General features: G+C 41.5%; 2 protein-coding genes across 2 annotated transcripts; both read left to right on the top strand.

Moving 5' to 3' along the window:
- The first annotated feature begins 1,339 nt into the window (after positions 1 to 1,339).
- On the top strand, positions 1,340 to 9,126 carry LOC145452021 (gap junction delta-2 protein-like). The gene is made up of 6 exons (XM_080330240.1): positions 1,340 to 2,838; positions 4,358 to 4,475; positions 5,236 to 5,557; positions 6,372 to 6,546; positions 7,141 to 7,291; positions 7,910 to 9,126. Exons 1-6 carry the CDS (start codon positions 2,695 to 2,697, stop codon positions 8,149 to 8,151), a joined length of 1,152 nt encoding a protein of 383 aa, XP_080186366.1. The 5' UTR covers positions 1,340 to 2,694; the 3' UTR covers positions 8,152 to 9,126.
- A 1,157-nt stretch (positions 9,127 to 10,283) lies between these two features.
- LOC145452010 (uncharacterized) lies at positions 10,284 to 15,298 on the top strand. Its single transcript, XM_080330231.1, has 14 exons — positions 10,284 to 10,488; positions 11,587 to 11,650; positions 11,706 to 11,862; positions 11,915 to 12,088; positions 12,151 to 12,214; positions 12,280 to 12,402; positions 12,462 to 12,613; positions 13,177 to 13,319; positions 13,392 to 13,490; positions 13,663 to 13,828; positions 14,025 to 14,100; positions 14,158 to 14,295; positions 14,461 to 14,547; positions 14,602 to 15,298. Exons 1-14 carry the CDS (start codon positions 10,435 to 10,437, stop codon positions 14,713 to 14,715), a joined length of 1,611 nt encoding a protein of 536 aa, XP_080186357.1. The 5' UTR covers positions 10,284 to 10,434; the 3' UTR covers positions 14,716 to 15,298.
- Positions 15,299 to 16,146: the final 848 nt, after the last annotated feature.

Here is a 16,146-nt window from a genome sequence, read left to right as displayed (position 1 = left end):
GCTTGAGAATCGACTCTGATATGAAATGAAGCGAGCTGGATCGCGGCGTATATGACTTGGATATTCACGGCTTGGATAATTTGATAATTCTAATTCTATGATTAGACTAATTAAAGCGTAATCTACTTGTAATATAGTTCGTGAAATGTGTTCGATCTTCAATTTCTGGATTTCCTGAACATGCTTCAGGAGAACTGTATAATAGTGCGACACGATCCACGCTTGATGTACGTGTACATTTTTCATTCACGTGTTTATGAGAATGATCTCTGATTTGATATGAACTGAATTTGAGTCTGTATTTTTTCAAATTGGGATTGCATTCACTTTTCAAGTCTTTGCGAATTCTGTCATTTTATTGCCAATATCTGATTTGTAAAAGCTATGAATTTTTTAGCTGTCCTAATCTAGGGTCACCATATTTTGAGTTCCGAAAAAGAGGACACTTATTAAAAAGTCTGAAAGCTGTAATACCCATAAAGAAATTGGTGAATTTTAAAGGATTTCGACCAATGGTACCTGCGTTGATTAAGAATAGATTACTATAGGTATAGGTATAGTTTTTGATGGCATTTAATACTTTTTTTTAAAAAAAGAGGACAAATTCATCAAAAAAGAGACATTTAGGAGTCCTCCGAAGACACTTCCAATTTATTGAAAAATGAGGATAAATCCTCTTAAAAGAGGACGTATGGTAACTGTGCATAATCTTTCTGTAGCTCGATCATACGTTCACGAGATCTCGCAAAACCAACTATACACTATAATATCGAAACAGGATGAAAGCCGTCGGAACTGACTTTGTAGCTTTATCGCTCGTTTTGTTGTTTTTGCGTTAGAGCCACCGCTTTTGTGTTGCCCAGACTCGTCGTCATACTGAGCAGGTTCGATATTACAGGAAAGATTTATCTCGACTGATTCACGTCCTCTAATCCGGGTCGCGATTGGGAAACCAGGACATGGGGCAAACTTGGACATCTAGCATAATCCTAGTTGTGTAATTATTACATTAACACCTATTATTTAATTCTAATCTAATTCGTGAAATGTTGATATGCTCTAATTTTAATCTAAATAACGTTTTTTATATCTGAAAATGCTATACAGGAGAACTATATCGTGCGAGACGAGAAAAGCTCGATGTGCAGAGATTTGCCATTCTCGTGCTTGTGAGATTCAACTCTGATTTGATATGTGCATGATTTTGTCGAATTTCTTTCAAATTAGGAATTAAATTCAATTTCTATGATTTTACGAATTCAATATAATTTCTAGCTCCAGTGTGATTTGGATTGTAGCTATCAATCTAATTATAATGTTATTAAAAAAACAAACTGTGTAGCTATCATGCCAACGCTAATCTAATTTCTAAAAATAATTGTGGCTATGATTCTAATTCTAATATAAATTGGAAAAGTCAAAAATTTCCCCCCAACTCCGGTCCTGGGATGGATTAATGGCGTCTCGTTTTGTCGGTTTATCTCTTACGATCGCAATTCGGAAATGAAGCCACGAGAGTAATAAATAATAAATTTCTATCTCGATCCGACATTACAAAAAGGCCTGCTATCAAACATTCATGATGCGACGCCCTTTCAGCGGAATTAACGCCGCAAGAGGTGGTCCGAAATTAAAATGGGGCGCAATTACATCGTAGGCGCGATGGATGCATGAGAAATTCGCCCCTATACAGGAAAAACGAAAGATATTTGGGTGACTTTACTGATGATTATATCGAGCGACGCGAGCAGATTTAGGAAAGCCTCGTGCGGGACTCGTGAGGATAAGATCTTATCTTGTGTGACGTCATCAATAGTTGACGGGATCAGATTGAGAATGGATCGATGGAGCGTCGCCTTTCAGCGATCTACATTTTTATGGATTCTGTAGCATAGCGTAGATTTTGTAGCTTAAAAATTGAGCTGAATTGTGCAGAATGGCTTCGAGATAGTTCAGGAGGTTTCCGTGCATTTAAGCGATCGACACAATGAAAAACAACAGTCGAGCATGCGTCACTTTAACCTCGAAACGAATCACAAGCCTAAATCTAACCAACAAATTAACCCTTTTTAAAATTCTAACTAGGGCTTGGGCAAAATCGATCACGTAAGTAATTCGACTCTGCTCCGAATATTAGAAAGAGAGAGAGAGAGAGAGTCTTTATTTTCATCAAGCCAAAATACATAACACACGGCAGTGGTGGTGGTACAGAAAATATGCATGCACAGTATTCGGTAGATAGGAATGATCGATAAGACCGATAGCCTCCAAGTCGAGTGGAATATTCCAGTATCAGTGTAGGAGTGTTCAAAAACAGTAAGAAAGATGCGGAAATTTCAAATATGTACCTTTTATGCGACCACAAAGAATACAATATCAGTTCTACATCGCATTCATATGATTTCCAATTTTTTCGACTTGGTGATAATGCTGTGGGTGGATCATGTCTTCACAGATATTTCAACTAACGTGCGTAGCTTCGTACTATATGTCTTGTATATTGCGATACGACCAATCGTGGTTTCAAAGCTTCCGTGGAAAATAGTATCAAAACTATAATTGCCATTGATAAATGAACTCTTGCTGGCAGGAGCATATCATTTCAGTACTCCAATCATTGTGCTCATTATCATACTTGAAAACTGTCTAAGCTGGTGTTCCTATATTCCCAGTATAGTAAGCTACAAGTCAGAAATGGCATGGCATATCCTACACGGGTTGCTAGAACAAGTTCGTCTGCAATCAACATTTCCGGGAAAACTTTGGATCGTGACCATGTTTGTCTTCCGAATTCTGGTCGTGGCGAGAATAGGCGAACACGTATACCACGACGAACAGGTGTGTGCTGTGACACCCAAGCACTCAAGTAGATTTTACCTGCTTGTATTACTCAAGTTATTGTGATTTTAGACTACTTCTACTTCTAAGTTTTAACCCAAAAATAGGACTGGTGTACTTCTAATTTTCCTAGCACTCGAGTAAAATTTATGTACTTGCACTAGTTACTTAAGCGGTTATGATCTCAGTGTACTTTTACTTCTAATTAACAGTTGACGCTTTTTTATTCCTGGAATACTTCCACATTTCCGAGTACTCAAGTAGATTTAACACAGGGCTGGCCAACCTTTTCAGCCAAAGGGCCACATTCGATTGACGAACTTTTGCGCGGGCCACTATCCGCGCGAGGCGCGAAAATTTTTTGACGTTCATGGGTCAATAATATTGTCACTTGACTATATTGCGGGCCTGCTGTATATCGCTGGGCTAAGTTTGCGAGGACTGGGCTATTCGGCGCATGGACATATCGATATCGAAAGCTGCGACCAATCATTTCGTGCCTATAGGTTTCATAGTCGACGGTCTTACTGCGAGCGCAAACGCAAGGTCGCATATGTTGAACGACACTTTGTCTCGTAATCGTGAATATAGTTAGAATCAATCTGATACATTGGGTGTTCTTCAATTTTCACAAAAGGGCAACAATATTAAAAACAAGATATCGAGTGACAACATATTGCGCTAAGCTTGTAGAAAATTTTTACCTCCGATAAATCTATCGCAAATTATTCTGCTTTATTGTAGTGTACGAAGATGTACCAATATATGAATGGTTGATGGATCTGTCAATGAGTCGAAACTGATATTTTAGTCATCACATCTCAAGTGTTGCGGTCAGACCAATCAAATTTTTGGTTGTCCTTGCAAGTTCACAATCTGTGCAATCCAGTTTTGATGAGATTAGAAATTTCGGAAATTACCTCGCGGGCCACTCAAAACCTTCTCGCGGGCCACATGTGGCCCACGGGCCACGGGTTGGCCGGCCCTGATTTAACATATCTGTCTTACTTACTCAAGCGGTCATGTTATTGCCTCTACTTCCACTTCTATACTCAACAGTTTCTGATCAAAATTACATACTATTTACACTCGGCCTTTTAGAACGTAGAAATTAGATTTTGGATATGCTTCCTATCTGGTAAGTAGTTTTCCTCCACTGGCAGCACTTAGCCTACTCAAGTATATATAATTTGCCGCTACTAATACGTCCAATATACGTCCTATTTTATGACTGGGTTACTGCTAGATATTTATAGTTTGTCCAATAGAAGTATTATGTTATTCCAATGAGATAGAGACGGAGAATTGATGAAGGACTATTTTCATCAGAGAGTGTGCTCCAACCGATCGAATCCTAATTTTACCTAAAGTAGCTGTGAGATGCTTCTAGAAGAACTTTTTGTACTCGTACTTGGGTAGATTTCTGCTTTGCTACTGATACTTCTCCTTGGTTATCTTTCTGGACTATTTTGGCTTCCTCTCGATATAACCATACCAGCTTAACTATGTTTCTTTGCAGTCAAGTTTCGTTTGCAACACTCTGACACCCGGTTGTACGAACGTGTGCTTCAACCGGTTCAGTCCCATCTCGCAGCTGCGTTACTGGTCCCTCATGGTGCTGGTGGTCGCCACTCCCAGTAAGTCCATGTGTCTGTGCGTAGATAACTAACCAACGGACAGTTGTGAGGGACTATACACGGATGGATTGTAATCAGATACAACTAGTATTTTCAGATAGATTGGTATAGACGTATAGACAGAGGTGGTCAAAGTAGTCACCGTCGCTACTCAATTAGAAGTAGAGGTAACGCCGAAATTTCTCCTCAAGTAGAAGTAGGAGTGGTGGTTCACAAGTAAGTAAGTATAGGTATTCTACGCTTATTTTTGCCGACAAAACTGAAAACTGTCAAGTAGAAGTAGAAGTAGTCTAAAATCATAACTACTTAAAAAGTAGTGTGAGTAGGTATAATCTACTTCAAGTACTTCAAAAAGTAGAAGTACTTCGTTACTGACCACCTCTGCGTATAGATAGACGTAAATATTTTGAAAAGTGAACAGTTCTAGTTCTAGGTCTAATTGCGGATTTTGAAGAACGACTATGTTTTAGTTGTAGATATATAGTTATGGATTTGAAAAGTGAATAGGTCTATAATTCTCTCCCTACTTGCGAGTTTTGAAAAGTGAGTAGTTCTAGTTCTAATTCTAGTTGCGCATTTTGAAAATCCAGTAGTTTGTACAAGTCTGCTGCTGTAGACTTACAATCAGTACAATATAACACCGATTTCGATTTGTATCTGACTGTAATCACGTGCACGATGTTCATACATCCGTATGTTAGTTATCTCTGGTCTGTGCGTATGCCTGAACTAATGTTTACCAAAATCCACTATTTTCCAGCAATTTTCTTTTTCCTGTACGCGATGCACGCGGTCTATCACGCGGACATGAAGTTTCCTTACAAAGAATCGGAAAAGAAAAATGACTTGAACACTGCCGAGCAACACAAACAAATATTCGACTCTGCGCATTTGCCGAAGCGCCGAAAAGACTTCGCCGCTGACGTGCAACCTCCTCTATACGTCGTGACTAAAATCCCGACATCTGACGATTCGGGGAAAAAGTTCGGGCGATTTTTGCGGAAACGCAGGCGCGCGGAAGGACGCAGTCTTTTGAAAAAGTCAGTTTCGGACAACAACGCTTCTGACGTGTTCCGCGAGCGGTGAGTGAAATCCGCGCGAGGCACGTATATTTTAGTTTTTCGCGTTTCCAGCACACTTGTTTAAGCTACTATGGATTTAAATGTCGCAACTAGAACTAGTATGAGAACTATACCCCCTTTTCAAAATATGCAACTACAACTGAAACTAGAACTATACTCAGTTTCTAACATCTGAAACCAGAACTAAAGATAGAACTAGTTACTTTGAAAGCGTACAACTAGCACTAGTACTAAAAGTATTCACTTTTCAAAATCCGCAAAGGACTGGAACTATAACTACTGTATTTACAATACTCGCAATTAGACCTCGAACTATTCACTTATCAAAATGTGCTACTCTAACTAAACACACAACTGACTAATAACTGGTTACACGATTTACTAAATTTCAAATTATCTAAGAAATATTGAAGATAAAAGTGGCATTTCAAAAGGACGGGTTTTCAAACATGTATTGGCAGGGCGCGTCGGCCCCAAAGCTCACACCTGGCTACGCCTTTTTTGTTAGTCATGACTCTGAGCTAGCAATGGCTGGAAGAACATTACACAACAGAACACCGGTATCAAGATTCACGCCAAACGACCACGGGTGTCTTCTAGTTATTTGACAATATTTGTTTATGCGCAACTAGAACTAAAACTGCCAAAAACTAGTAGTTAATTGACCCGCAACTAACTATAGATTGATAGCTAAAGTACAAGTCTGGTTTTTAGGCCGGAATGCCGACTGTAAATTCATATACGTAGAATGTAGGCTGTGAATTAGACGCTAAGCACGTAAATCTAATTTTGTACCGTTTGCTGTCGTTTCAAGACCTGATCGTCCGTACGCGGAGTCGCAGTGTCGCCATGTCGGCTTGTTGGAGAGCAGACGTTCTGCCGAGCAAGAGGAGGCAATAAGAGAAAGAAAATATCGGTCTAAGATGCTCCAGCATCCAGAACTGGCGAGAGCTTATTGGTGGCATGTGTTGTTGAGGACCATCACAGAGGTGCATTGTCTTGCTATTGTAAAGTAGTTTCAGTAATGAACTAATTTTACTTTTTCCGAATATTCAAGTTGTTGCTTACTTGCACTACTTACTGAAGTGGCTATGATTTTTAAACTACTTCTATTCCTAGTTGACGGATTTTTGTTGATCGGTGTAGCTATAGCTAGTCGAATCTCGTGGTTTTACGCAACTGGCGAATCACGGGTCTTTTCAGTGTTGAATCCAGACTTTACAAATCTCAGTGCTGAGCTATTTTTTTTCTAAAAAAGAATAGTTTTCACTTCTGTATGACCAGGGAAAACCACTGCTCTCGATTCGCTCTCACAACTTTACAACCAAATTTAGAGAACTGACATGAAATAAACATGCCAATTCTACAACTATCTGTGGCCAACAGAACAATAAATTTGTTTCGATTATTGCCTTTGCTAATACCGCTTCAGGTATACCTTTTTATAATTGTATGGCTGTAAATGATTTGATGGAAGTAGGCCCATTAACGGTCCTGAGCAAATACTAAAGGTTTGTTACCGAGCCTTTGGTAACAATAGTTGAGTGTCCAGCATGCTCCAAACCATCCGTATACCGCTTTAGGTTGCCTTCATGGTGGGTCAGTATTACCTGTACGGGTTCGAGGTGTTCGAACTGTACGAATGCGCCGCGTGGCCTTGTCCGAAAGCCGTCGACTGTTTCGTGTCGAGGCCGCGCGAAAAAAGCTGCCTCCTCTGGATTATGTATGGACTGGGTTAGTTCTTATTTTGTATAGCGTGCAGGCTTTGACATTTGCCGGTAATCTTATTCTGATCGAATTTGTTATATTTTTCAATGGTCTCATTTTAATTAGTTTCCGTGAAAATGCTACTGGAGAACTCTATAGCGCGAAACCAGCCAAACCTCGGTGTACAAGCATTTGCCATTCCCGTACTTATGCAAAACAACTCTGATTTGATGTGAACTGAACTTGTTATATTTCTTCATTTCTTTCTAATTTGGATTTTGAAAGTCAAGAGTTTAATTCCATATATAATTTGAAAAAAATATCTGCGAAGCTATCATTTTAATTGTTAGCCAACTGTAATTTGGTAATTTGAAAAAGCTGAACATTTTCTCTTCTCTGTTCTTCATGTGCCTCAAGCGTGATTTTTGAGCATCGCTGAGTTCGTGAGTCGGGGTTTCTCTAACCTTGCGAAATCGTAATGCTTGGTTTATGGTTAGGGATAGGGTAATTGTCAACAATTATATAAGCCAATAATTATATCCAAGTCGAGATAACAAACAAATTGACCCTAGTCGAGTCGAGTCACTTCCATATTTCAGGATATGACTCGAGTCAAATTGAGTGATTACAACCTTGTGTCTTCAGGTGCTGTGGCGTGTGTTCTGAGCCTCGCCGAGTTCGTGACTCTAGGCTTCTCGAACCTTGCGAACGCGTTCATCTGCTGCTCGGACGAACCTTACGAGCACCGCAGAAGACGGCTGGCCAAGCTCTTGGTCTCAACACCCCCAAAACCTACCCAGAAAACATCGTTACGCCACGATCATCACATGACCAGAAAGCTGAGCATGGGAAGCATCAGCAGCGATACTACAGTTGAAAGTGTATGATCATTGTGACTTGGACACTATAGCTAACCGAACACTGTGATCTGTACTAAAGTAGAGCCCGATAATATCGTATTTGAGCCGATACCGATAAAACCGATCAATTCAGCCGATATCTAAAGCTCCATAGCATTGATTTGAGCAACTTTACAGCCATTGCTGTGATGGGCACGAAATAAACCAGACAGGCTGTATCTGAACACGTGCCAGTCACGAAGTAGGCTACTTCTACTTTTTCAGAGAACTCAGGTAGGCTCGCCTGCTGGTGCTGCTTACTCGAGTGGTTATGATTTTAGTCGACTTCTACTTCACAGTTTTCAGTGTTCTTAGGCCAAAGGAGAACACATTTGTACTTACTTGAATATAGCTACTTGTACTGCTTGAAAGTAGTTACTTTTACTACTTCTTTCAGCTTTTCTATGTGAAACTAGGCCTGGAATACTTACATTTTTACCTCCGTGGAAATCTACAATTCTGCTTGTAATTGAATAGAAATGTAGGACAATTCTTCTACTTCTACCTCAACGTTTTTATTTTTTTTTGGCATAACTAAGCCTATAATGTTTGCATTTTTACTTACTCGAAAATCGCTATTTCTACTTGTATTCGAGTAGAGATTTACAACGCTACTTCTACTTGAGTACCAACAATGACCACTTTTACCAACTAGCTATAAGCTATAAGAAATAGATCACTATTCCCATGGTAGCAGTTGTAGATTAATATTCTCTGACCCCCTGCTACTATAAGTCATGGAGATTGTCGATCGTGTTTGTCCTCTGAAAGCCGATACCGATACTTCTTAGAAAGTGTGATATCGGCTCGATATTTTATCGGCTAACTTTCAATGATCGGTCGGGTTCTACTCGCAAGCAATTATCCGCATCTTATGCGATATCATTTCATTTTTTAACACTTTTGCAATTTCTATTTATAATTGAGTGATATATTACTATTGAAATAAACCCGAATATTTTCGGCTGGCGTCAGGTGTAATCGTCAGCAACTAGCAGAGAATTGAAAAAATATTGTATATCAACAATAAATTCAAAGATAACTGTTGTCGCGGTCTGAATGCTCCGACCATCCAGACCACGTTTATCAGTCGACAGCATACTGTACTTTACGCGGGCTTGATTCATATCCTGAGTTATCAAGACAGCGTGCAATCTCAGCCTCGCATATAAAGGACAGCGTCTGGCAAGAAATGTCTCTAACTGGAACTGGCAAAGGTTGCGACGCTTGTAACGATTAAGGCGTCGATAAAAACAGCGTTTAGCAAATTGTTGCTGGCAACTCGCGGGACACGTGCGGCTGATTGATAGCGCGCTAGATCGGATATCCTGACGTATGTGCGGGCTATTAAACATCACAATAGAGACAGCAGATAGTGTAGGACGTGTCAGTTTCGTTACATGCTTCAGTACTGGAAGGATAAGCTCATGTCAATGCAGAGAGTAAGGATGGGTACAATGATTCGTTTCATCGAATCTGTATCGAGTGTTAATTCTAATGATTCGGATTAAGGAGAGACTTTATTCTTCAGTAATGAAATGGTACGGTCCATGCGACTGAGAGTTGATTTGTCAACTAAAATTCTAGTTTCGATGGTATTTTCCACTGCGGAATCCTTGAAACCTCGACTGTTCGTATCGTATAGCATACGAACCATGCAGTAGCCTAGAAAGCTACGCACGTTGCTGAAAATGATACATCTGATTGTCGTAATTAACCTACAGCATTGTCTCAAAGTGCAATGAAATACGGAAGGTCGAAATAATAACAAGTTATATGCCATCTTTGTGGTAGTACAAAATGTATATTTTGATACTGCTACGACACCATGATTAGTGATACTCGAATGCTTTACTCAAAGTCTGATATTCGTTGCATAAGTTTCGATTTTTTGTTATGTTTTCTGGGACTTTAAGTGGTTTTCAAGGCGAATTCATAGCAATTTTCTCCTAATTCAACTACTTTGATATTGCCAATACGTAATAAACTATGAGAGAGATCGTATATTCGGTGCTTTTTCACGATGACATCAGAGAACTTGGCAAAATTGCGCGACTCGTAATTTGCCGGCGATCGTGGAAGTAATAACTTACCTGCGGGCGTTTCATAACCCCGAATTATGGCCGCGATTGGCATAAGTTGATAGCAGTCTCTAGCAAGGAAGCTGTGTAGTGGAAGGCCTTTCCTGATTGCTAAGCCTTTGACAGTTTACCGACATTTCAGGGGCTATAGCCAGATATTTCGTTTGTCCGTCGGTGCTGTGAGTTCGCAATGGAGCTGAAGAATTTCTTTACCGTCTTCTTGATCACCGTCTTCCTAAGTTCGGTGAGTTTTTCCTATATCGCTGACTTTGAGGGCAGGCACCGGAGCCGCAGTAGTGCACACTGTGGCAGATCTGCCGTTTGAGCATGCTACCCTTTAGCTTGCGTAACTTTAGCGTCTGGCTTTATGAAGATCACTCTCCCACATATCCCCAACCATATACCCCAGCATATATAGCCAACCCTAACCTAATAATTGTATAAAACAGGGGTGTAAAATATACGGTACGCGGGCCGCATCCGCGAGACGATTTCATTCTGGCCGCGAAGCATCATGTGTAGATCGAAAATGCCGGTGCTATCCAGCATGTTGAAAGCTCATGGTACGACAGCAAATGTCAAGATCATAGTCCACATTATGATCATCTCACAAGGGTGTTATATATAGTGACGATCAGAAACAAATTCCTATTCCGTGTCACTTGGTTTCGATATTTATGGAATAACGAACGAAAAAGTAGTTATTCGCAGAAGCCAAAGCCAAAGCGAAACTGTTATATGCAAGTCGCATGAGTAATTTAATAGTAACGAAAAGGTACAATTAAGACAAATTTGGTCACACTACCGTCTCACTTTTTACTCAAACTATATAAAAACCCTAATTGCGATTTAATTTTGAAGGATATAATTGTAATGTCCGCGTTACCAGTTCAATATGTTGTATTTCTCACAGCGTGTACGCCATATCACGACTAAAACAAAGGGAGTCTTGAGATCGGACCAACCCCAAACGCCGTTGTTTGCGGATAAAGGTGTTGCTGGTCAACAACCCCGTGATCCGCGATAGGATTGACAATAAAGTATTCAACGAAAGCAAGGCTGAAAATGATGAAATCAAATTCTCACATTGTCCAACACGAAACTTTTTACCATTTTCGGCTCGCTTGGTCTTCGTTACCCGCTTCGAGTACTCAGACAGCCCATACTCGCGCCACTGAATATAATAAAACGTAACCCACAACACCATATACTCACCCTGACCGTGACCCAATCTCACCTGAAGGCGAACCTCAACGCACATCAGAGTAGAGCGTCGCGCGCGGATATGCGCAGTTTGATGCGCAGTTTAAAGCGACCTCACAAATCCGTTGTATTTGCGCAGGCCCGTTGCGCACCCGAGGAGGATCTCACGCCTGAAGAGATCAAACGCCTGACGAGCTTGGAAGGTGAGAGTGTGAAGCCTGGCGACTCCTGAGCGATTCCCTCACATTGTTCGTTCAGGCCACATGAAGCCGTTCGGGTCCGCGGGTCCGTTTTTCGACGTGTTCGAGAGCGAGGGCTTCCCGAACATCCGCGATTTCTTCAACAAGTTCGTCATTCCCTCCACGCCGCTCTTGATGAAGAACGCCGCAAAGATTTCGCCCGCGTTTACAAAATGGTGAGAGTCTGCTCCTTAGTTTTGACGGGGCTAAACCTAAACCGCGAACCAGGACGGACTCTTACTTCGTGTCGCATCCGGCGTCTTCCCGCGTGTCCGTGTTCGCCGAGGGTCGCAAGAAGGAAATCCGCACGGAGCCAGGCGCCGAGATGAGCTTCAAACAGTTCGTGGAGAATTACAACACGACCGACATGTACATGGTGCACGGCCTGCCCAAACATCTCAGGTCGGCCGCGCACAGGTGAGAGTCAGCAGGAGCTCGGCTGCTTACTGCCCATCTCTCAACAGAGGCGACGTCATCATTCCTCCCATACTGCAGTGCAAGCTTGTCCTGGACGACGTCATCGACGTGGTGCGTTCGAATCTCTTCACTTAAATATCTCGTCTCTGATTGGCCGCTCTCTCGTCCAATCGCAGGTGACCTGGTTCAGCAGCGGCGGCACGAAGTCGGTCTTGCATAACGATGACGTCGACAACGTGAACTGCCTCTACAGAGGCGAGAAGACTCTCATTTTCATCAACCCGCACGATGACGTCAAGGTGAGTGCGTCACTTCATTGTAAATGGATGACGTCCGACCGATGACGTGACAATCGCAGATGTGGGGCCACGTGATCGACAAACAAGATGGCGGATATTCGTCGCTAGATGTCGACGCGGTCGACTTCACGAAGTTCCCGGATCTCGCCGGAGTCCGATACGCTCGAGTGCACATGACGGCCGGGGACTGCCTTTATATTCCGTATCGATGGTCAGTTCACGGCTGGTTGATTTCGTGCTTTTCGGAGCGACAGTCGCTCACGTTTGAGACTCATTTTTTGTTCCTGCTCTGATGGTCGCCGTGTGTTATGTATTACGGAGATATTTTCGATATTTTTGGATCCGCTGCGACATCAGCAATGATGCAAGGCCCATTTTTTTCTTTTCTTCAATTTGTTTTGTGGAATTTAGCGAATTTTGGCGCTGTCGTCGGAAGGTACCGTCAACTAACCGACCTATTGCTTATTTTGGTCAGTTATTATGGTCAGTTCAAGGTAGTGACGCAGATTTACGACTTGGTCGTGTCCTGCCCATATTGGATCAGTATTGCCGAAATCAATGCGACAGTAGCCTTCGTTCAAGACTAGCTTTCATAAACTTGGCGCTCGGGATAACTCACACATATAACATACGTGCCATATCACTATAAACCAAAAATTGCTGTCCTAAGCTAAATCGATTTGCATATTTGGTTTGCCCAGCCGCGTTTCGATTCTAACCGTTTGTTAGTTTGTTAAGGGTCCAACTCGTACGAAACTTGTCGCATTGTCTCAGGTATCATCAGGTTAATTCTTTCGGGAGCAACCTGGCCGTTAACTTATGGTGGACCCACGGCTCGGCCAAGTTCTTTGATCTCGACAAAGAGAAATGCGGCGATTTTACGGGGAGGAACACGATCGCAGACATTGTCTGGCCTGGTGAGTCCGTCCTGACGAAAAATGAAAATGATTTCTGACCTCTTGCCATAGAATGAGTCATGTATTTTGTAGGAATGGACGGAGAAAGCAGCGAGGGCGAATCCGGGGGCGCGTACGGTAGAGGGGATGCTTCGGACCAGCCTCCCACTGAAGAATTTCTGCAGCGTTTCAGTAAGGTTTTGGGAGATTTGAGATTGACATTTTTAAAATTAGTAGGTGAAATCTCTATATTTGAATTAAATTATTCAAGTAGGCTCTTCGTACATGCAATACTCATTCAAGGTTACGATTTTAGACTATTTTCAATTGTCGGGAATTTTAATTTAAGAAATCTTCTCATCAGGTTCAAAGAGCGAATCAGCGGAAGTCCCGCCTCCTCCCCAGGCCTCGAGTTATTCCGATGATTACGAAGCCCCGCATCTCCACGGAGGCGACCCAGAAGCCCCACAAGAAGACAATTCAGACCCCGAAAACGATCCCTACATTGAACCAGATGAAGAGTCCCTTACGTGAGTTTTTCGGGCACATGGCGCAATATCGAAGTACCTCTTCTCAACTATATTTTGCATTACGCACTCAAGCTATTATGAATTCCGCTTCTACTTGACAGTTTTCCGGCAAAACCTGGCTTAGAATACTCTATTTTGGCCTACTTGAGTACCAACGATGACTAGACTGTGCGAAACAAACGCATTTTGTGTTCAGGGACAAAATTTACGCCGCGATCGTCAGACTCAAGAAGCCGATTCGAATGTCTGGGATTAAAAAATACGTGCTGGGGGTTCGTACTTTTTCTTGAGAGTTTATTTACTTTATTTCATTTATATATTTAAATTAGAAAATGCCTTCTCCTAACGACGTTTGGAGCGATCGGTGTCAAGAGATCTTGATCAATTACTTCGGGATGTTGGACCAAAACAAGGACACCGTCGTCACCGTAGAAGACGTCGAGTTATTCTACGCTGCAGACCAACACGTAAGTTTAAGTCTACATTGGAATTAGAATTAGAATGATAGTTATACCGATTTTTTAAAATTAGGACAGAATTATACTTACTAAATTCGAAAAAACTTGAAATTAAATTAAATTCATATAAAATCAGAGTTGAATCACGAAATCTGTTATCTTGGTCATCCCCAGACACAGTCGCAGAACTATGACGTCACGGCGTTCTTTCAAGAGGATTTATCGGATGCTTTGTTGCAAGCAGCGCAAGAAAAAGAAAAAGTTGGTTTCGTGCGATTTCACACCAAAAACGCTCTAATTTCGATTCTATTTTAGGAGTTGATCTTAAAACTCGTCGAACGAGGCGAGATCGACAAGGAGCAAGTTGCCACCATTTTTGGCAACAAACTCAAAATACCTATGGCCGAACAAATGAAAGACGAATTATGATCGTGTAATTTATTATTGCTATAACTTCACCACAGAGAGTGATTCTCTGGATTTTTGTGTGCTGGTTTTACTTTTTAACAGAATCCCGCTCGGGATATTTATTTGCACTCGTTCACCAAGAGATGAAAAGTCATGAAATTTGTCATGTTCTGCGATTTATCTCATTTCTCGCCACCTTTTTGATGACACAATCTCGGGAAAGAGGGGCATTAATCCTGTTTTTCATCTTGCACATTGTTCATTACGGTTGTTCAAATCAATAACTTTTTGACTTCAAATTTGGATATGCACTATTTCATAAATTTGTTCGGCTGGATATAATGAAAACGGTGCCCACCAAATTTGAATCAATGCCAACCTGTAGTAGCGAAAATATTAGAAAATTTGAAGTTTATTAAAAAAAATTATGAAATTTTACTGCCAACCCCTAGAAATTTTTAATCTATCTGACAAAAAACGATGCATAGCAAATTTGGCTCAATTCCGACCAGTTGAAGCAAAACTATTGGGTGTTCAAAATATTAGTGGTTACGGTGGCAGTTCTGTACTTGGTATTCAACGAACAACTTTATTGTACAACTTACGTTGCGTCATCTCATTTCCGTAAGCGGTGTCTTACAAAAAGACTAGAAGTGGGCCGTGGTACAAGTCGGCAGACACGGAATCAAAAATAAGGAATATCGGCCTGGTGTAAATGACCATAGTATTCGACAAGCACCACGAATACCACAAAACAACAACTAACATCATTTTTGCGCGGACGAGATGGCGAGGAGGAGCCCCAGATAAACCTCCAACATCTAGGTAAGAATTCTGGAGTCGGACTCAACGCAACACATTGGTGTTGTAGCTATGGATTATACCACTACGCTATCTCGCCGCACCCCTTTGATCATTTCGTTTGCGGTCGATTTATTTGTGATGCAAGAATGGAGGATCAGTTTAACGTACAATCAGTAAATGACTGGTTGGTCTCACAATTGACACCGGCGTATCGCAAACAATACGAACATGCACAAGATACGGCAAATTAATCGACACCGTCTACTTGATGACTTGAAATTGAGTCGTCAATTTTGCTCCGAGTCAATCCATATTTCTGAAGCGCCGGGTCGGGTCATGTCAAGTCATTTTTGCAAAGTGACTCGGGTCATTCCAACACTGCTTTCTACCTGTCGAAATCCAAATTGTAATAAATAAGTATCTTCGCTATGACTCGGAACATTCTATATTACTTTATTCCAGTCTCGTGTATCATGACCGATACTTGAAAAATAGGCTCGGAAACTACTTGAATAAACATGTTAAGAGGGAGGAAAATGACTATACTACTCAATAATGAACTCTATGATTTGGACTCGGGTCTTAACACTATGGCTCGGACTCGACCCGTTGCTCCCTGACTTGGACTCGGACTTGACGCGGTGGTGC

The sequence above is a fragment of the Botryllus schlosseri genome, chromosome 12 (assembly GCF_051294905.1).
Source record: "Botryllus schlosseri isolate E-star chromosome 12, Bs_hap1, whole genome shotgun sequence".
Classification (NCBI taxonomy): Eukaryota; Metazoa; Chordata; class Ascidiacea; order Stolidobranchia; family Styelidae; genus Botryllus; species Botryllus schlosseri.
This window is presented reverse-complemented; position numbering and strand designations above follow the sequence as displayed.